Raw genomic sequence first — 22,044 nt, 5'->3', positions numbered from 1 at the left:
GTAGGCAACATGCTTGTCCATTGAGGCTTAGGTTTCGTATAGATAGTGTGAATATATAATGCTCTCTTCTGATAAGACGCACACAGCTGGACGGGAGCGTCGTTATTGCTTTTGCGTTTGTTTTGGCTTTTGCTTTTGCTTTTTACACATCACAACATACACATCTGAAAAGAATCAAAATTATGATAGTAAACAGACAGCTGCACTCAATTAGGACAACATGTTTGATATGCACTTATACCAGCCAGCTGCAACTCCACTGACTAAACTATAATTGACGCACACCAATGAGTCTTCTATGCGTGTCTATGTCTGGGTTAGATAGTGAGCGCTGATAAGTTGTGTGTGTGTGTGTGTGTGTGTGTGGCTTTAGCTTTTATCAGAAAATTACCTCACACTACGCATAGTACAAGTAGAGCTATTGACTCAGGGTCAGAATACGTCTTTATAGCGGGGCAGGGGCGTAGTCGAGGGAACTCACCTCTTGTGGCGTCATCCACTGCAGCTGTCATTATATGCATAAGTATGCGCCTTACTAACATTCGCCATTTTAAAGCACTCCTAAAAGTCAAACAGAATTATTTTTAGTGCATGGTAATACGCAATTTTTGTTTTGTATATGTAATAACGTGACTAAGTTGTGTATTGGACTTTAAATTAGGTTCATGCACAGATCATTTCGATTAAAATTTGCGTCATAAAAAATATAGAATACTATTGTGGCGCCCCCATTGCAAAAATACAGCTGCTCCACTGAAAGCCTAACAGGCCTAGCAGACTAGCCAATACCCTTTGAAGATAACAACTTGACAAAACTCATTAATTGTGTGATGAGCGTTCAGTTTGTTTTTGTTTAACATTATTCATAACCACTTCGCACACAAGAGTGTCTCTCAGGCTTTCATAATCGCGCCCAACCAGCACAACAAGCTGATAAGATAAACAAAGTTTACCTGTGCTGTGTTTCTCTCAGTGCAGTGGAATGACTATTATCGTTATTATTGTTAATTTTTTTTTTCCAACGCTGTCACATAAAAACTTCCCATACAGTTATTATCGCAAGCAGCGGACAGTGGAACGTTAATTTTTTTTGTTTTTTGTAGCTTTAGTTTAGAGTAAATCGTCAACGTGAGTGCAACGAAACGCGCCTCACTTAATTTTATTAACTGATCGTGTGCAGAGCAATCAAAACACAATACACACAAAATGGGTTGTGCAACGGCCACCATCAAATATTTAGTATTTTTATTTAATGCATTGTGCGCGGTAAGTCAGCAATAAAAAAAAAAGCAATAATCAAATTAAGTGCGCTATCAAATTATCTAAAGTATGTATGTGTGAGTAAGCGTGTGCGTGTGTGTTTGGATATGTGGGGTGTGGCACTTTCACAAGCTCTTGGCTTACTATTAGTCATAAATATAGTCAGAATCATATCTTAGTGGAGCAGTTTAAAATTTCACAATGTTTTCGATTTTAGTTGCTGGGCCTGGGCGTGATTGTGGTCAGCTCGCTGGCGCTGAAAGATGTGATCGATGAAACACGCCCGCTGATCATATTCTTTATAGTAATTGGCTCCATAGTATTTCTCATATCCTTCTTTGGCTGCTGTGGTGCCATCAAGGAGAATGTCTGCCTCACCTGGACGGTAAGTGTAGCGCCCCAACTTCAACTTATAAATAATATATACGTATTTTTTAGTATGCTACGTTAATGCTGGTGCTGCTTATATTGACCTGTGTCTTGAGCTTTGCCTATCTGAATCGCATTGATGAGAAAGCCGTTTCTAAGAACACGCTCGACAAGGCCTGGGATAAGCAAAAGAATGGCACCGATGCCATGTCCATCTGGCAGTCCAGCGTAGGTTTTTCTAAACTGCTAAGTAACTGAGCTTTAAAATTAATAAATCAAATATTTTTAGCTACACTGCTGCGGCGTTAATGGCAGCAGTGACTATACAAGTGCCAATCTGGCCATACCCGCCAGTTGTTATGCCGGCAATGGCACTGCCAATGCCACTGCCACTCCCCCAGCCAAAATTTACACAGAGGGCTGTCTGAGCTCATTGATCAATGCGTATGCCAAGAGCTTAAAGTACGTGAAGCTATTTGCTTGGATTTTAATTGGTGTTGAGGTAAGTTAACTTATCTATGTGGGCATGTGTAAACAACTAAATATTATTTGTTTAACTTCTAGGGCGCCGCCTTTTTGTTTGCCACAATACTGGCCATAACCTTCAACAATGAGCAACGACGTTCCAGATACTAAGTTAATATAAAAAAAAACCCCCAACTTTCATAACTCACTATGCTGAGCCACATGCACAAATAAGTTTATTAAAATAATAATGTTTGCAATTAATTTTTATACTAAGCTAAAGCACAGCGTATTAAATTAATTTAAACTCATTAAAAACAAACACTCGACTTGAACAATATTTTGGCTTACAGCCAAAGTTTTAAATGCAATTTTGTAAGTGGACACGGCCATGACACGCGAACGCACACACACACAAACACACAAGCACACAAATACACACATACATACAGACTTTGTAGCTGTCAGTATAAATGGGTTTGCATGCAGCCGTGTCGACAGTTAGTAACCCAAGTTTTTAATTGCCTGACTAACTTTGCCGCGTGTGTGTGTGTATTTTAAAATGTGTAGTGTGTGAGTGTGTGTGTGTGTGATCGGCTTGCATGTGTGTCAAATATATAAAGCAAATTACTGCAAAATAAATACAATTTAGACTACGCTGCGCTAATACAATACAAATTTGCTGCAAAGTTAGCCTGAGACATGCCACTAAAAATCCAAAATATAGCTAACTAGGATAACAACTTGCCAGCGAGTGCGAGCGAGTGAGCTGCTACTATCGTAAAGCAATCACCATCAGTTCGTACACCTTGTCAGCGTATAGGTATTTACGCTCAGGAAAAGGGTTTTGGGGCTTTACTTTTTTCATTTCTATTCGTTTTCTAACTGGGGCTTCTACTACTTTGTTTTCTTTTTTTTTTTGGGGGCCTTGCTCTTGCGCTTTTATGCTTGTGGCAGCCTAAGCAGTTACAATTGTGACGAGCGTACGTGCAGCAGCAGCTAACGGTTGAAACAGAGTTACAGTTGCTCCAAGCATACTTTGAGGCGCCTCGCCATGAGTCGCATGCAAGCGTAAGTTGCCGTTTGTTTTATTATTTGCTATGCAAATTTGTATATTTTGTAGCCCGTGCTAAGTTCGTGCTGTCGGGTGTTAATAACCTTCCGCACTAAAGTGTTGCCACCAGCTACAAATTGCTTAATTTGTTGCCAGCAACTTCTCGGTGTGTGGCATTCGTCTACTTAATTTCGGCACATATTCACCGTCCCATAAAACTTGTATATTTGTGTGTGTCTGTGTGTGTGTGGCAATTAGTAACCAAGTAACAGCCACTGGCAATCACAATCACTATTAGAGCCCCAAACTTCTAAACAGTTATGCTTGCGACTCGCCTCGACATATGCATGCCACATCGCTCTGCATTCTGTGCGGCACTAAAAGATAGTTGCCAACTTTTATCTCTCTGCAGCAATAAAAGATTTACTACCAGCTGCACTCCGAGCTTAAGCTTATCTGAGTGAAATTTTTTATGATTCACAATCTACATAAAACTGTTTTTGCCATGCCAAGTGACAAATTGCGTATTCAGCTATTTCCATGGAATGTTTGAATGACAGACACTACAGTAAATGCTCGCAAATTAAAAATTATTAGCCGTACTGTTAATCAAATATAAAGCTGACAGTTTGTTGCAGAAATGCTTTAAGATCAAAAAATAATAAAACAATAGCGCTTAGCATAATTTCCAATAAGCAGCAATAAATAATAAAAAACATCTTTTAATAGAATGTACAATCCAAATAGTTGAATTGAATCTGTCTAACCAAGAACAAATATATACAAATCTATAATAAAAAATAGAAATTCCAGCATATGTATAAAATGTTTTCTAAACAATAAATACTCATTTTTTATATTTGTATTTGTATCAAAATGTCAGTGTCTAAAAAGAATTTAGTTCACCTAATAGAATCGAACACAACTTATTTATTTTTTTTAAAATGCCGACTCGGACCAGAAACATTTAAAACAAGCGGTTGTACACACTTTGACTAGATCACCACAGTAAATACACGCATGCACTCACAAACACATACACAGAAAACACCCAATGCGTCACCCTATGCTAAAAGCGTTTGTGTATGGGTATAGGAGAACCTACATACAAAATTTGGTTGCTCTAGCTCTTATAGTTGCTCAAACATTCAGACGGACGGACGGCCGGACAGCCGGACATTGCTATATCGACTAAGTTTGTTTTGCTGATCAAGAATATATATACTTTGTTGGGTCTGCCACGCGCTCCTTCTCCCTGTTACTTACATTTGCACAACTTCATAATACCCTTTTTCATTTTTTACAAAAATGTCAAATTGTATAAAAATCTTAAAAATATTAAAAACTTAATGCAAAAGTATTTTAAAACTAAATTAGAAAAGAAAATTGTATATAATTTATAAATTGAAAAATCTATTATAAATGCAAGGATTTGGAGAGGTGTCGGTTATTAATAGTTCAATAAGATAAAATATAATTTGGTGGAGGTACAAACATTAAGAGATAATGGGATAGAAAAGTCAATTTTAGCAATAAAAATAAACAGAAATAATAATAAAAATGAAGTAATTTATAAAGCTTCTGAAGCCGAGTTCACTTATAAAATGTGTTTCAACGGAATAGAACTGTCGATAGAATGTCTCTCTGAAATTCTAATAATGTTTTAAAATTTAAATAATTTCCCAAGTTGCTTTTTCAATTTGTTTTTGAAAACTAAGCTCCAGTCTGCGCTCAGAAAAGTTTTCCACTTTTATTTCTAAATATTTGTCAAGGGCTAAACGTAAATGAATTTGAGGACATTTGAGTTTTTAGACATTTGAAAACAATGAGACAAGCTCACGTGACGCTGTGGCTACATATATTAATTTAATACGGCAAAAGTTTGCGAATAAAACTATAACTATAAGTTATAGAAAAGCAGTCGAAACTAACACGAACTTGCCATACGCTGCAACAACAAATTGGCCTAAGATATTGAACACGATGGCAAACTACTTGAACTTTGCTGAAAACCGCACAAACGGGCGCGTTATTTGCGCTTCCGTTTCCGTTTTCAGCGTAGGCAAAAGTCAAAGGTGTCGCAAAGTAACCGATCAAAAGTCATAAACTCAAAAGGCTTCGCGTGTCAGCAGAGCTGCAAGTAATTTGCCAAACCAATAAACCAAGCGAAAGAGAAAGGGAGAGGCAGAAAGAGAGAGAGAGAGAGAGAGAGAGAGCGAAGCGAGCACATGTGGCAACACTTTGGCTATAAGGTCTTGGAGGGCCTGGCCCGGTGGCGATGACACCCACGTCTCCGTCGCTTCGTTGTTGCAATTGGAGCGCTATAGGGGGCGCTGAATTTATGATAAGCGACACGCAAGACAGGCAGGCCCAAATGAAAGCTCTAGACTTGGCTAAAACCAACAAAGCCTCCAAGACACTTGAAGAAAAAGTTAAGCAACATTGTTAACTTCAAGTTTGTGTTGCAGCATTTTTTATAAATAATTCAAAACTGCAATTTTTCTCTGTTACACGGAATTTTGCTTTGGAATTTATCACATGAATTCAACTAAAGCCAGTTGTGGCTTATGCCATTTAGTTAGAATTTTTCTGGCAATGTAACTGTTGATTATGTGTAGCTGGGTGGGCTGTGGGTGGTGTTGCTTGCTGTGCATTGTTGATAGGCAGTCCCAGCGTGTTGGCATGTCAGTGCCGTCAACATTGTTGACGTTGGCTGAGCTGTCAGTGTGCAGATAGCAGTGCAAGGAATTTGTTGATCCTTTTTGCCGGCTGGCGAGTATTATTCTAGCGCTCTGGCCATAGAGACAATGGCTGGTGCCTTGGCTGCTTCCACATGGACCACAATGAAGACGCGGTAGGCGCGCTTAACTAACTAACTAACTAACTAAACAAAACTTTCACCTGTCTGTCTGTCTGTCATTGCAGCATTACTGCGTCTGTGCGCACCACAAATCGCATGAATGCTTTGCTATCGGAGTCGATGCTGATACGACGGCGGGCGCTGCAGCCAGCGACGGGCATTGGGGAGAGCGAGGGAGGGGCCGTGGGTGAGGATGGGGAGCGCAAGGAGAGGCCGAAAAATGATTGGAAATTCTTTCACACCAATTTCAATATGGAACGTGCGCACAAAATCATCGAAGATTGCATTGAGGAGCGTCTGCTGTGGGATCGCTTCAGTCGCAATTACGACTCTTGGCGCGCGCTGCAATTGGTGGAGAGTCTGGCGGCTGAGATACGCGATCGGATCAAGAAGTTAAACCACAGACGGTAAGGGGTTATGCTCGTAACTATTTCAATTAGCCTCGGCACACAACCACAATGACCTCGTTATTATCCTAAGTATATTTATAAATTTTTGCATTTTCACAGTCATCGCATTGTCTGTCTGCTGTCGCTGGTGGAGAAACAGAATCAGGGCATCTACCAGCGCATGGTGCATCTGATGGACGAGAAGCGCGATAATTTTACACAACTTGTTTTCGAGCGACCCACGTACTTTATGATTGTCGTGCTCTATTTGGTGTACCAGGATTAGCGACAAAAAGCTTTGAAAAAGCTTTTAGTTTAGCCAATGCACAAACCCAAAAAGTAAACACACACACAGTTTGTAATATTTAGTTAGTTATTGTCTTGTAGCATTTAGTGTTAAATAAAAAATATAAAAAATTGAACAACCCTCAAGGTTCTTTTAAGGCCCCGACGAGATTCGAACTCATGATCTCCTGTTTACTAGACAGGCGCTTTAACCAACTAAGCCACGGCGCCCTTGTGATTCTGCTACACAAAAAAGTCAACATGAGAGCAACTAGCGGTAAACAAGTTTTCTATTTATAGCAATCTAATTTAAAAGTCAATTTATAAAATTAATATTTGTATTTTTCAAAGATATACATATATTTCGATAATGTTATCTCTGTCTGCCTTGAAGTATGTTGAAATATTGACACAGTTGTCTATTAAATACACTATGCTGCAAAACTATGGAAAACCTTATCACAATCATATTAAAAAATATATAGATTATTAAAATATTTAATTAGTAGTAATATATATGCTTTTCCAATTGCTAAAGGGTATGCATAAATCAACATTTATTTTTACAGATTCTGTAAACAGATAATAAATTCAAATATAGTCAGCGTCTTATCAGCGGCTTTAGCGTTTTACGCTTAGCTGTCATAAAAGCAAAGCAAAGCTCACTCATAAAAGCTTCGCTCAAAATAAGCGAAACTTTTACAGCGCAAAGAAAAACAAAACGAAGCGTTCAAGGCACGGCGCGATTTTAACGATTATTGAAACAATTATTGCGGCAATTGAAACATGTTAATAGCAAGTGCGTCAGTTGGCGGCGTCAGCAATAACAACAACAGCAAACATAAAGGCAACGCTAATGGCTGGCGGAAGAGGAAACAGCAATAAAGCGGCGCAATAGCAAAATGGCTACCAAGAGCAGCCCAAGTTGACAGCTTGTGATTGTAAAAAAATAGGAAATAATAAATAAAAAAATTATGCGTAGACTAATTGCATAGTGTAGGCCCCGACGAGATTCGAACTCATGATCTCCTGTTTACTAGACAGGCGCTTTAACCAACTAAGCCACGGCGCCATGAAATGCGCTGCTCACCACGCAGCTATAAATAATTGTGACCCAAACTCGATTGAAGAATTGTATATTTAAAGAATTGTGTATGTGTGTGTTTGATAGTGTGTGTGCAGCTATTTAGAGATATGCGGAAGCGCTGAAAGCAAGTGGCAGCTGCTTGAGAGAAAAACTTTTATTGTTTGTTAGAGAACTAGTTGTGTGTAATCTATGCCATATTTATCTACAACTTGTGTGCCAGTCCACAAAGTATTTATAAGTAGACATATCGCGCTGCTCTTTGGCTCGACAAATACTCCAAGCAGTTGTGGTTGGAGTTGGAGTTGGGAGTTGGACTGCTGGCCTGGCAGGCATGAAAGAAATGCAAATGTTGGCCAAATGGAAATTATTTGTACTTTTGCGGCCAGGCCCAAGAAGAACAGTGCAAACTTCAGCACTTGAATGTATCTTTTGAGTTGCCAGCCAGTTTGCCTGGCTGCCTGCCTGGCTGCTGCTTAGCAGTTCTACAATGCCAAAGGCGAAAGGCAGTTGCCGCTGTCGCTCAATGTGGTTAACAGCAGTGAGTAAGAGAGTTGGGGGGGGGGGGGGGGTGGAGTTCTTTTGGAGCTCGCATGAAAGTTTACCCAATTGGTTAGGCAATTGTATTACTTTTTGCTTAGTTGCGCACTTCGATTTGAATGTCGTTGCAAATGATACGCCCCTAGGCTAAATATGTAAATGCTTGGCATACAGAGAGTAGAGAACCTAAACAGCTGCAAGTCAAAAACCTGGCCATAAGCAGTTAAAGCCCAAAAGTTGTGGCAATTAAGCGCTGCGCCGTTGCCACAAATCGACAAAAACGTTCAACAAAACAGTTGCCAAATCACATTAGCACTAAATGCCAAACTCATTGACCAACAGTGCAACAGTTTTGGGGGCAAACACAAACTCCAAGGAGAGTTCTGTTCAAAGTTAGTTGCTCATCAAATTGCCGCATCATTTTACGCAGATTTTTATCGCACCCCGCCAACCAATCAAGCCCACAAACCCCAAACCCCAAACTAGGGTTGACCAGACTAAACATTCGAGTAACTAAATGCGTTTCCTATGTTACAACTGTCCGTTGTCCATTGTCCGTTCTCCTTTGTGTGTTTGTTGTCTCTATCGTTATGTTCCTATCAGTGTTTTGTCTACTCTACAACAGCGTCGTTAGCTGAACGAACTTTAAGGTTGCAGCCAGTTGCCATTTGTAGCTGTTTCTTTCTAAAAGATACTGCTACAAATATATTAGACTAAAGATTTGTAAATATTTATAATAACAATTTATAGAAAGTTTATTTCTTTACTAAAAATTTAATTAGAATTGACTTCGCATTGTGTGAAAAATATTGAAGTACTTATTTAGTTAAAAACATATACAAAATTATTTATTGTGTGAATTAAAAATGTATGCATAAATCAAAAATAAATAAAACATTAAGAAAATATTAATAATTGACATACTGTTAATAATTTATATTAATTTTTGACAATATATTCTCTGTATTAATACTAAACACATTGAAGCAATTTCTTAATCAAATAAATATTATATGAATTAAATTAAAAAAAATCAATGTACAGTAATTTGAGTAATTTTACTTTCTAAGAAACTATTTTGTTGCTTTAGTATATATATTTTTGCAAATATATGCTAAAAAATGTTCTGTATTAATACTAATTTATTTCATTTCTGCTTCGAATAAATATTATGTAGATTAAATTAAAACAAAAATGTAAAATATTAAATACAGCAATTTAACTAATTAGTGTAAAAAATTATTTAGATTAAATTCTAACAATAAGTAATGGGGCAATAAGTAATAATGGCATTCATTATTGAAATTGTTGATGTCAACTACTTAATATTAAATTAATTAAACTATTCTATATGTAGAGCATTCACTATTCGTTGTTTTTAACTGCTCAGCGTGTCGCTTGTAACGTTGTAATTTGGCTTGGCATTGAAGGCGACGCTTATCAGCCATGTGACTCCAATAAATTCGCTTTAGCCCTATTCGGCGCTATCTCTCACTCAACAGCCAGAAACCATGTAGTCGACGACCAGGAAGGCAGCCAGCCAGCCCAGCCAGCCACACAAGGAAGTCTGGGCGAAGGGCCGACGAGTATGGAAGCGTTAACAGGCGGCATGATCTCAATTTGGTAGCTGCCTTTGCCTTTGGCCGTTGTCTGCCAATGGCGCAGCAATTGAGTTTTTACGCAGTTTCGACAGGCTCCATCCAAAAAGGATGTGCAGCTACGGGCGCTTAGCTCCAGGGCTGTCAGCTTTGCTTTTTTCGCTTTTTCCTACGCTTTTTCGGCTATTTTCTTTTTTTTTTTGTTTTTCTTTTCGAGCGTGTGTGTGTGTGTGGGTGAGCGACAAATCTGCTTTTGTTTTTATCTGATGCCATTTTGTATTTAGCTGCAGCTTCTTATCCTGGTGGGAAAGCGTACATTTGTTTGGCGTACAAAGTCGGATTAGAATGTTTGTGTGCGGCTTGATACGGAAAAATAAGAGAAGGGAAATAAAAGCGCTTGCCATTAATTTGAGGCAATTTGCTGTTGCGCAGAGTTGGAAATTTTATAATTATAACAACTGCCGGCTCGGAGGGGCCATAAAAGCCGCCAAGCGCCAATAATCTTAATTGAGCAACATTTCGCGTTGGCAATTTGGGCAAAGGCAAAGGCCGTAAGTAATACAACCAGCAATGAAACTGAAAACGCATTTAATTTCAAAATCTTATTCAACTGTTTAATTTGCAGCTATAATTTTCAGAGGTCCTTGGCGTATCACATGGCTGCATGCTGAAGTCATTCGACAATAGACTGCAACGAATTAAACTGCAAATATTGATGGAGTTGAAAGTAAAAATGTAAAAGCTCCAAAAAAAACATCGAGTGGAAGCAAGAATTTGATTAAGCTTTATGCAAAATTAATATAACTGAAATAATCTTTATGACTTAAAAGCTAATAATAGTTTAAAGTTAACTAACAAAAGTTGATAAGGGCAAGTTAGGACCAACAATTCTTAACAAAATGCGGGCACTTATTAAACAAATGTTAAATATAAGTTATTTATTTAAATTTGTGTTTTTATCTCAGGCTGCTTACAACTAAATGTTAATAGGAATTAATTTGAATAGCCATAGTAACTAAACAATAAGAATGGAGAATGGAATTTATAACAAAATGCGTGCAATTACTTATTAAAGAAATATTTTATAAAAGTTTTAGTTATAACTATTTTAAGATTATAATTATTTTCATCTTGTATGTTACGACTCTTGGCAACTAATTATAGACAAGAAATAATTGAAAGCGCCATAAGTAACTAAAAATGATTAAAAAACTAGATTGAGTATAGGGACTTATCTAAAAACTTAAAGCGATATGCGAGAAATTATGAATCAAGACTTTAATGATAGACATGCCTGTATTTTATGTATTAACATTATAATTTTTTTTTAAATTATGTGCTAAGTTACGGCTATTGACAACTAATTGTAAACAACAATTGGAATTAGAATCCCCAAGCATGATGTCTGGAGCCCAAAGTAAAGTCCAAACGTCTGCCTAGCTCACATTATAAATAAATTATAATAGTACATATAGTAGTATATGCCGATCTCTTACCCTAACTGCTGTTTTCAATTAGTTGTCAATAGCTTTGCATTTGGCGTAAGCTCACCTCAGTTTCATGCGGCGCTTGTAGAGCTCCCAATCGTCCAGCATATTGGCAAAGAGCGTGTGAAGAAAGATGCGCATGCGGATGAGTTCGACGAAGAGCGTGGAGCGCAGCTTCTCATGGCAGTGCAGCGGAACAATGGCGTTGGTACTGCCTTCATTATGCTTGGTCGATGCCTCCATGGTGTCCATAAAGTCCTTGGCGTCCATTTTGCTTGCCTTGATCTGTTCGTTGCGCTCGATGCAGAGCCCAAACTGATGCACAGCCTTGAGCTTGAATTGGTCAAACTGCTGCAGCTGCTTGGCCATTTGCTGCAGTTGCTCATGCAGGCGACAGCGCATGGTCTGCAGCGTCTTGATCTCATTGCGTGTGGCATAGAGATGCTGCGCCTGCTTTTGCAGCTGGCAGCGCAGCACGCAGTTGCTGCGACGCAGCTGCAGTAGCTTCTGTTGCTGTGGTGTGAGAAAATCGGTGTTTTCCAGCGGCAAAGGCACTTCCTGCTCGCAAGGATCGGCTGGTGTGCTGATGACTTTGCTGCGCAGTAGCTTAAGCTGCTGCTTGATGGACTCCAGCTCATCGTAGGCCAGCTGCAGATCTGGCTCAGTCTCTTGCTCCTCATCCGGCAGCTCTGTGCCGTCGCTGGCGCTAATTATCTCGCTCTCCTCCTCGCTCTGCTCCAGTGCTCCGGGCAGTCCTGGCGCACGACATTCACCCACATACCACTTGCCTAGTAATTTATCATCCATGTCAACTAAATGAACTGCCAGTAAAATTGCAAGTTTATATAGTAAAGTGTAATTAAATCAAAATTAAATTGAAAACTGTAAAATGCTTGACAGCAACTGTCGAGCGCATAAAATCGAAAATCTCTGCGCCTGCTCCGCCCCCCCACAAACCCTTTAAATGAAGTTAAACAAATCTGTTTTAGCTCGTTTCAGTTGCAATTAAATAAACAACTTTTTGTGGGGGGAGGGGCGCCGCCCGTCTAACCATAATTTCCGCTGCTGTTATGCTATTTTAACCCCTAATTTATTAATGACTGCCGGCATTCATCAGCTCCAAGCCAACACAATACAACAGCAGAGCAGAAAGTTCATATTTCAAAAAATGGCTGCCTAGCAGGCAAAAGGCTAAAAGGATAAAGCTGAAGGGTTGGCAGCTGCTGACACGCTGGCAAAAATTATTGGGCAGCATTTGATTAATGACACTTGCCTTCTCGTAAAAAGGGGAGCAGTCAAGGGGTGGGCAAATAGAAAAAAATAAGCAAAAATGAAAACAAAATTTGTTTGCCTGCAAAATATTTGCAGAGCTCTGAGCTCAGTTTCACTTTTACTCAAGTCTTGTCACGTGCACTCCTCGTGGCAAACACAACTATCCCCCATTTGGCCATATGCTTTATATCTAAGGCGTGCCAGCGCCCCTCCCCTTCCCCACCCACATCTCCATCAGACACATGTACATATATAAATGGCATGGAATTCTGCATACCGTTGCGCATTGTGACATGCTAGATGAATTTGTTGAAACATGTGTTCCTCCAGCTGTTGGCCCGCTCCCTGCTCTGCGGACTGTGTGCGGCGGCACTGATACAGATAAATTAAATTTTCGTTTTTGCCTGTTCGACAAGTCTCTGGGCATTGTACTATGAACATTGCATGCCAGCACGAATTTTGATTCCTGAACTTCTTGCTGTCATGTATTAGTTTCTGTTTATTGACAATGCTGCCTGTGGGTGCGAGGGCTGGGTTATTGGCATTATAAACACGTAGCACACGGACCAGGGCAGTGCAGAGCAGAGCCAAGCAGAGCAGAGTTCTCTTGCATATTGACTTTAATAACAACTTACGGCAATTGGTTTATTTGTGGTCTTAACTGGCTGCTGTGATATGATAGTGCAGCTAAATGGCATTTTTTTTATGAGCTTAGCAAGTACAACAAAATGCTTGGCATATTAACATTGTTGTAGCATATAAAATTAGCATTTATATTTCTTTTTCATAGTTAACTGTTGCCGCTTTGATAGTTGCTGCATTAATTCTTAAACTGCGTTTAGTCGCTTGGCTAATCACATGTTCAAATGACTGCGTGAGGGCGCTGCTGTGAGAGTGAAGAAGAATAAGAAGCAAGAACGAAGTGTGCAAGTTGAGCAAGCATAAGAAGAGACAAAAAAAAGCGCACACTAGAAATTTCTCTCGCGCTTACACTGTGCGATTGGCTGATTGTCTTTACCTGCAGTTAGCGCTCTCCTTTTCCATACTCGATCGCTGCGATGCTCGAATCGCAGTGCGAGAGACAAAACAGTGAGAAAGACAAAACTTTTTCAGTGAGAGCGAGCTTGTGTGTGGGTGTGTGTGAAAGCAAACTGAACGCATGGTTATCTACTCTCACCATCTTTCTTGTTATAGCTTCGCTTTGTATTCTTCTCATCATCTTTGAACTCGCATGATGTCAAATATGATTTTATTTATTTATTATTTATCCAAGGTAACTTTTTATTTCTTTAAGCAAAGTTTCCTTTCTTATTATTTGTTTATTATTATTATTAATTATTTTTAATTATTATTATTAATTGTTTGTTATGTTAAGTTATGCTGGCAAGCTCTAATTATAAGCTTTCAAAAATATATCAATATAATCTGAATGCATATAAAATTCATATAGGGTATTTGTAGAATAGCAATCGTATTTTGACAAACATTTTACAATTACATTTTTTTCATAGTAAATGTTAATTTCCACAAATTAGAATAATTTTTATATAAGAAACTGTCTCCTAAACATTTTCGCGTAAGCTGTATAAGTTATGTAAATCGAAGTTACTATCTTAAATGCTAATAATTATTTTTAAAAAATTAGTCAATGCCAGAATTTGTTTTCCACATTCAAATAAAGATATTGTTTTCAAATTTTCTTTATTACAGATTAAAAATATCATTAACAAAAGCATGGCTAGAAAGAAAGCAATAGCAATAATAATATTATTAAGATAACTTTGATTTCTTGTAAAAATAAATCTACCGACTAGTGTATTTCTAAATTCAAGATAAATTACAATTTGAGTCTTTCAACTATTGACTCCTCTGCTTACGTTTTTAGGCTAAACAGTATTTTGTCTATATAAGGAGTTATGCAGATTATTTCACCTGATATTATTTTCTGTGTTTTATTGTTATTTTGATGGCTGCAATCAAACTGACAAACGAATTTTGTTCCTACCGCTGAACCCTTTTTGCTGCGCTTGCTACTAGTTTGGCTACCAATCGATAGCTACCGCACCAGCTCTGCGCTAGTACAATCATAGCTAATATGCAGGCAGAGCATATCGTTTACATAAATCACAGCACATACGCGCACAGCAATTTGTTTATATGTAGAAAAACATATATGAGTTTCGACATCGCGGCATAAATCTGAATATTTTACACACAGACTCATCTAATCCCAGTGCACGTGACTCAATTATATGGCCAGCAACAAAAACAACTTAATGCTCAAAAATTCACATGTGTGTATGTATTTGTGTGTGTGTGTGTGTGCCAGATTACACTTGCAAAATGAACAAAAGCGAATGCGTTCTGTGAAAACAAAAAAAAGAATGTGCAAATTTATGTGGAAAACAATAAAATTAAATTGTTTTCGCATTCGACATTCTGCAAAATAATGAACTCATCTAGATGAGTATAATAAATTTTTGAGCACAAATGTGAAAATATGGCAAATGCTATGCCGTTTTATAGTCCTTGCCACTTGTGTGTGTCTCTCCCTATGTGTGTGGCAAGTAGAAAGTTGAAAGCGCCAGGTCATAAACCACAAGTGCGCGCCTTTTGCAGCAGCAGGAGCAGCAGCAGCTGCCAGCGAAGTTTGTCACAATTTTTGCCTGTTTCCTGCCACGAATTGCAGCTGAGTTGGTGTTGGTGGCACAGCAAGGAGTTGAAAGCACGCGAGCAGCAGGAGCAGCAGTTGGAGTGCTTAACTCATGAACGCCCACTTTGATTTCCATTTGAATTGGGCGCACTGACGTTGCCACTTATAATGCTGCCATATGTGCCGCCGTTGATTTATACGCTGAGCAATAAAAGCGAGAGAATTTAAAAAGCATTTAAAATAGACTTTTTCTGCCAGTGTAGCAGTGCAGATTGATTGCCAACGCAATCATCATAAACTTTAAGGCAGTTTGGCCTAGAACTTTAACGCAGCATGCGCAGGCATTAAAAATTGAATCAAATTTCAGTGCACACACGCACACATAAAATCTACATACATATATACTAGAGACATGGAACAATCCTTTAAGCAGCGCCACTTGATCGCAGAGCTGGTGCGCTGCATTTGCCGCGGCAGCTACGCTCAGGCTTGTGGCAAGCTGCAGCAGCAGGCCGGCGTCTTGCCGCTGGCTGAGGAGCTGGCGCTGCAGCAGCTACTGCGGCAGCTGCAGCAGGAGCAGAAATTCGATGCACGCATTGCCTGCGAGCAGCTCATTGAGCAGCTGCAGCTGCCCGATGTAGACGCCAGCATCATCGCCAGCATAGACACCAAGCTGCCCAGGACGACAGTGGAGCAGCTGTACCAGCGCATGCTGAGCCAGCGCTATGAACACTTCTACAAGCAATTAAAGCACATACAGCTGCTGGAGCTGACGATCATTGGGCATATGCTGGTGCTCTATAAGCACTGCACGGGTGTGAAGCGTGTGCAGGCGGCCATTGATGAGCTGCAGCAGCATGCGACGCCGCACAGATCGAAGCTCTATATGCTGTATGCACTCGTCGTTGGCTTGACTTTTTATTTGCTAACAATTTTGCTTTAAATAAAAGTGGCTTGCATAAAAGTTTACGTTGCCAGACGTTTCAATTAAATGCGCGCAACGTTTGGCAATTTGCACGCACACATGTGACTGCCGCCCCAGAGTCCCACCCTGCCCCCCTCCCACACACCACGTGCCTGGCTTGGCATTTGAAAAATAGATTTCTAAAACGTTTAAGCTGCCTGCATGTCTTGAATTTTAAGCTTCGGCAACAGACGCCGCCGACGCCGTATTAAAATTTGTGGCAAGTTGCAATGCAAGCCAAGCAAGCAACCCTCCCACACTGCCACACACAAACACCTTCCACCCTGCCGTGTAGCATATGCCTGGGCCGCCAAATAGCATAAACGTGACCAAACTTTTTGCGACTCTTTGTGCATTGTTCACAGCACCGAGGCGGGCGAGCGATCATTTATCTTAAATGCCATGTCCTGTGCTGTGCTGTGCTGTGCTGTGCTCCTTGCCTTTGGCTTTCACATTTCTTTGTATGCGTGAACGTCTTCTTTTGGGAGCCAGCGTATTTCTCTTTTTGTTTGCACTCAGGAGCAGGAGTTGGTCATATCCTAGGCAACCAACCCAAGGTAGAATGCTTTGGGTTTGCTTAATAAGCGCCCGCATCTAGCGAAAGTGTACGAGCATAAAATTCATGAACCTAAGCGGCTTTAAATCGCAGGACAACGCTCCTAGTGCTCTCCTTTCAATTTCGGTGAGTTATTAGTGTCCAAGAGTTCAAACCGGTGAGCGTGACCAACGTCCTTAGTGAGGTAAGCATGATTTAAGGTAGCGCGTTGCCATCCAAAAACCAACGACAAAAGCTTTTCAAAATTGAGTAATAATTTTAAATTGTTCATTGCATAGCAATTTGTGCTAAATTATTTTAAATTTCAATTCAATGGCAGCCAAATTTTAATAAAAAAAGACTTCATAACTTTAAGCTTACAAAATTATATAAATATATTACCATTTATTTAGATTATTATGAATATAGAAAAATAAAAAGTACTTAGCTTTTAATTCAAGCATTGAAATATAGATTTAGTATATTATAATTATTGAAAAAAGAAATAATACCTAAAAGTTCTTACCATTTAAAGTTATCCATAATCAAATAATGAGGGATTGACAGAATTTCTTATCTTATTTTAAATATTATATTTGTTTATGTTAATGCAAACAAACAAAACATGTTTGTTACCATTTCTTGCCAACAATAGAGTTCTCAACTTACTTTTAAATACAAGTTTTAATGCAAATAAATATAAACACAGCTGCTTATGAAAGTTTTTCGTCGAAGAAACAATTACAATTCCGAAGCGTCGTCTGCAGGAGCAAACAAGAAGATGCTGCAACTTTTGGCGTAACTTTTAAATTTTGTTGTTTGCTCAAAGACTTTGTCTACTTACCAAGGATACAAAGGGCAAGCCACGTGTGTGTGTCTGTATGTGTGTGTGTGTGGGTGGGTCCTGCAAGTTGCCGTTTGCTTCTATTAAAATTGCAAAAATTTTAATCTTTTTTGAAAAGTATTTTGCATATTCTATAGATTCAGCAATAATGTCCCTATTGGGTTTTACTCCAGCTCATGCTATAACTGAGAATTTATGTATGTATTCCAGGCATCACAATTTCCCATGCTCGCAGCGCAATAAAAGGCATATCCTGTAGAACACACACAGACACACACACACATGCACACACATGCACTTACCCTTGGCTATGTCGCAGAGAAATACTTTGACATTGGTCGGGCTACTGGCAAAAGTTTTTTGTCCTCTGCTCTAGCGACATAAAATTTTTATAGACACGTAGGTGAGTTTGCTTGCTATGCATGTGTATTTGTATGTGTGTGTGTGTGTGTGCTTAAATCCCAGTTTACTACTTTAGGTGTTTACCACACAAAAGGCCAAAAGGAGCTCGTTGCCGTTTCACGCTGCAATCGTCGAATTATGCAGCAATTGAGAAGCGAGTAGAAGAGCAGCCTTTAGATTGTTTTGCGACTTGATGAAAGATTTTTATCATGCAAATAGTTACGAAACTCTGTTGAGCTTGAGCTAAGCCAAAATGGGCGTGGCTGACTGGCTGCTGCTGCTGCTGCTATTTTTTATGCTAGCTACTAAATTGGATTTATATCTGAATCTCCCGCTGCGCTTAAAGCCAATGGCTGAAAGTTTAGCACATTTATCAAGTCGGGCGTCCTTATATTGCGACTACTAGTAAGAAAATATGTTTTAATCATATTTATAAGGCAAAAGTTTTGGCTCTCGCTTTTACTTAGGCATGCCAGTCACACAGGCTGTGGCTGTTGGGCGTGGGCGTTTAACGTGACCATGCCCACTTAACTTATTGACATTTGTACCCTCATGGCTTACAGCCTCGGCTGCTTTGTCAGTGTATTTAACGAACCAGCAAAATCTGCTGCCACAAATACAAAAGAAATGCGTTAGCTGTTTGCCCCCAAGCTCTCTCGCAGTCTTTGTCGCATTGTTGTCCTTTTTGTTGTTGTTACTCTCGTTGTAATAATCCTGCGCGTGCTGTCCTTTATCTAATTTATTTCCCTGTGCCCAGCTTATTTGCATTTGCTTGTTAATTTAAAGCATCTTCAATCATTTGTTGCTGCTGCTGCTGCTGCTATCCCCAGTAGTCCAAACCTACAATACTCCAGCACCACCCCCACCCCACCCACTTGTGCGTGCTTGTCGATACTTTTTTCCGTTGCTTGTTTGGCATTGATGATGGCATTATTATTATTATGTGTTGGCGCCTGTTACATTTCTTTTGTTGTCTCCAGCTGCCTTTTGCTTTCCGTTGGCTTCTTATTTGGCATTATTTCCGCTTCCGCTGGCGCTGCCTTTGCCGTTGCCGCTGCTCGACAAAAGTTTTTCATTTCCATTGCGCTGCCTTCTGACATTTTCATTAAAGAATTTTGTGCGGCAAGTGAATTATGTTGCTTGACGCCCATAACTTTTCAAATTAAATGCGCGGGAATTTATTTTACGCCTCTACTATTGAATTTTAATGTTTTGTAATGCAATTGAACTTTTGATTTCATTAATTATGGCTTCGGCTTGATTGGACAGCGGCTAAATTAGTCGCGTCCGCATTGCGTAGAGAAAGTGAAAACTGGAAAAAAAGGTAAAGTGCTAAATTGATTTATGGCCAGAACGTGTTGAGCACTTCATTTAATTAATTTGTGTGGGTAGAACAATTTTAAAGCGAATTAACGCAATGCGATATAAATTTTTAAATTTATGCAAACAGGAATTCGCTGTTAAAACTTGAACTGGCCACTTATTTCAATCAGCAATTTGTCACGCTAAGCTCAACTTATCGATATAAAATGCTGGGCAGATCAACTGACTATCATCCAAGCACAATATTCAAGCTAATAAAGTTATTGCAGCTAAAACAATTTAATGTTAAATAATATGCTCTGAATCTTTTTACTCTTTGTCATTTTTATAAAATCCTTTTTATTTTCTTTACTTTCGTTATATTAAAACTATAACTATCGATGCAATTCAATGTTTGTTAAATTTTGTTTGTGCAACTTATGTGTTTCCATATTCTTAGTATAATAGAAGGCAAAAATAGTAAGAAAATTACAAATGTGTACATATATGTAAGTTGTATAAGTGAAAATCAAATCTAACAGTGGAAGGTTAAAGGAAAAATCCGTATGAGCAACTGAAAGTGCCGCAGCAGCCGCCAGCGACTCGTGGGAAGCTAATCACAAGTAGTTCTGAATTATTTAAAGAAAGTTTCATTTTAAATTGAGTTGCACACTCTATTTACTTATCAGTCAAAAGATGTTATGCAACCAGATGCACTAAATGGACCCTACACATTTGTATATGCAAATATTTATCCAGTCGCAAAAGAAAATTTCTTATAATTTTGATGTACAGAAATCCGTTTGACAACGCAAATATCATTTGAGTGATGGTTATTCCATTCGTAGAAATGAAAATGTGTATATAAGGAACTTTGTAATCAAACACTTGGAACGAGCTGCAAAAAATAGTTTACCTGACTACTTCCAAAAATGGCATCTCCCGTTGCTTTAAACCGGATGCTGAGCTTGCTGCTTTTATTTCGCTGTTAAAATCAAAAATCGCAAACAGCCTGAGATAATTGACACTGACAATAAAGCTACGCGCTCCATCTCAATAAAACATTTTTATTCTTGACGTGTGTGTTTTAATAGGAGGATTATTTTTCACACGTCAAGAACGAAAACGATCTTCACTCTTTAGTTAATGTTTATGTTAAATATTTAATGAAATGTGCACAGACACAGTAACAATTTATGAAGATATTATCTATTGAATGTACTTTTTTATCACAGCTGTTATTTTTATACACTTTAAAAAATGAAATACGTTATATTTTCGAAGTATATACATATATTAATTTTCTCTTTTCCCCCCGCAAATCGAAATTTCGACCCATGCTGAAATTTATTTTAGACAGCGCAGGCTCTTCAGACGCTATTGAGGCTAAAGCGAAAAGTTCTATATAAAGGTCGAAAAGGTAGTCCAAGTTTATATAAAAATTAGTTACGCCCACTTCTTTTTACGTATAGCTGTTATATTGTCTTTCGTTTTTCCATTTTAAGTGCCTGCCAAACCAACAAAAAACATTTCTCTGCCATTGCTGTCAGGCTGTCAGCAAAAATAAAAAAAAGCACGTGACGTATGCGCAATTAAGGGCTTAAAAATTAAGTACACGCAATTAATATGCAAATTATTTATGCAGTTGTAAAATGTGTTGCGGCGTATTACTGGTCAGCATATCATGCGGCATGTGGCAGGAAATTGTTAAATTTTTACAAAGCTAATTGAAACTCAAATTCGATATGCAGGCAAAGTTAAATTTATTTCGCATTTGAACTTTAAAGTCATTTAAAGTGCGCTAACTGCAAAAAGCGCAGCTGGCGTGAGTGGGAATAAGAGAGGAGAGGGCTGCGTTAATGACTGCACTGCCAGCGGGGCAAGCTCGAATTCAGATTGTGCGTCCGCAATTGCGGCCGCGAGCAGTCACACATAATCCTCAGTGCAAACATGCAAACAGAGCTATGTTTCTATATATATATGTATGTGTGTGTGTGTGTGTGTTCGACTATTTCTGACCACTGCCAGCAGTTACACAAAATTTATTTATGCACTACACCCACCTGAGAGACAGAGAGCTAGAACCACTGGCACTGGTATTTTTGGTATTTGCTGGTTTTGGGCAAATGGAATATTTAATTAAAACAAGCGCAGACACATGCCTGAGAGCCGCCATTTCCTCCATAGACAGGTGGGCTGCAGCAGCAGGTGCCATTTTGTGGTTTAGGTCGCATTTAATAAGAGTCAACGCCTTATGCATATGTTATGATGCACAGCAATTTCCATAGACATAACTATAAACCGAAAAAATATAAAACAAAGCTTATGCCTTATGGCATTTGTATTTGTATTTGTTTGTGTGTGTGTGTGTGCTACAGTTAATAACATTTAAATGTTATGCGACCCAAAGGTTTTCAACGCCTGTTGATGATGATGCAGCTGCAAGACACTTTGCTACAATAAAATTCTCGCTCAGTGTGTGTGAGCCCCCAAACAATAAAATTATATTGTCCAGCGTCGCTCAGGCCGGGGCCAGCGTTCATCATTGGACGAGGGTGTTGCTAAAGCGCTCGTGTGTGCTTGTATTTTTATTATGCTAATAATACGCATGCCAATGGCTCTCTGAAGTGCTTGCCCCACAGCCTCGCAGCGACGTCGGCGTCGTCGGCGGCATTATATTT

At 39.0% G+C, this 22,044-nt stretch overlaps 3 protein-coding genes and 2 non-coding genes across 8 annotated transcripts; 2 read left to right on the top strand and 3 right to left on the bottom strand.

The window, feature by feature from the left end:
- Positions 1-72: 72 nt before the first annotated feature.
- On the bottom strand, positions 73-12,284 carry LOC108597060. 3 transcript variants are annotated; one of them, XM_017983383.1, is made up of 3 exons: positions 11,456-12,284; positions 482-561; positions 73-164 (listed from the first exon to the last, which is right to left on the bottom strand). In XM_017983383.1, exons 1-3 carry the CDS (start codon positions 12,196-12,198, stop codon positions 103-105), a joined length of 885 nt encoding a protein of 294 aa, XP_017838872.1. In that variant the 5' UTR covers positions 12,199-12,284; the 3' UTR covers positions 73-102. The 3 variants fall into 3 exon arrangements, 2 of the variants coding, with proteins under 2 accessions (XP_017838872.1, XP_017838873.1); XM_017983384.1 differs by lacking the exon at positions 482-561 and having other exon boundaries at positions 78-164; XR_001915072.1 differs by lacking the exons at positions 73-164; positions 482-561 and adding an exon at positions 11,228-11,340 and having other exon boundaries at positions 11,401-12,284.
- LOC108597061 (protein late bloomer) lies at positions 1,107-2,274 on the top strand. Its single transcript, XM_017983385.1, has 5 exons — positions 1,107-1,266; positions 1,478-1,645; positions 1,699-1,857; positions 1,919-2,131; positions 2,194-2,274. Exons 1-5 carry the CDS (start codon positions 1,207-1,209, stop codon positions 2,263-2,265), a joined length of 672 nt encoding a protein of 223 aa, XP_017838874.1. The 5' UTR covers positions 1,107-1,206; the 3' UTR covers positions 2,266-2,274.
- Positions 3,044-6,780, top strand: LOC108597063 (tctex1 domain-containing protein 2). Of its 2 annotated transcripts, none has more exons than XM_017983388.1 (3): positions 3,044-3,165; positions 6,074-6,415; positions 6,518-6,780. In XM_017983388.1, exons 1-3 carry the CDS (start codon positions 3,149-3,151, stop codon positions 6,681-6,683), a joined length of 525 nt encoding a protein of 174 aa, XP_017838877.1. In that variant the 5' UTR covers positions 3,044-3,148; the 3' UTR covers positions 6,684-6,780. The 2 variants fall into 2 exon arrangements, with proteins under 2 accessions (XP_017838877.1, XP_017838876.1); XM_017983387.1 differs by lacking the exon at positions 3,044-3,165 and adding an exon at positions 5,830-6,002.
- Trnat-agu lies at positions 6,840-6,913 on the bottom strand. Its single transcript has one exon. It is a non-coding gene; the product is annotated as a tRNA-Thr (tRNA).
- On the bottom strand, positions 7,681-7,754 carry Trnat-agu. Its single transcript has one exon. It is a non-coding gene; the product is annotated as a tRNA-Thr (tRNA).
- Positions 12,285-22,044: the final 9,760 nt, after the last annotated feature.

This window comes from Drosophila busckii, chromosome 2R (assembly GCF_011750605.1).
Source record: "Drosophila busckii strain San Diego stock center, stock number 13000-0081.31 chromosome 2R, ASM1175060v1, whole genome shotgun sequence".
Taxonomy (NCBI): domain Eukaryota; kingdom Metazoa; phylum Arthropoda; class Insecta; order Diptera; family Drosophilidae; genus Drosophila; species Drosophila busckii.
This window is presented reverse-complemented; position numbering and strand designations above follow the sequence as displayed.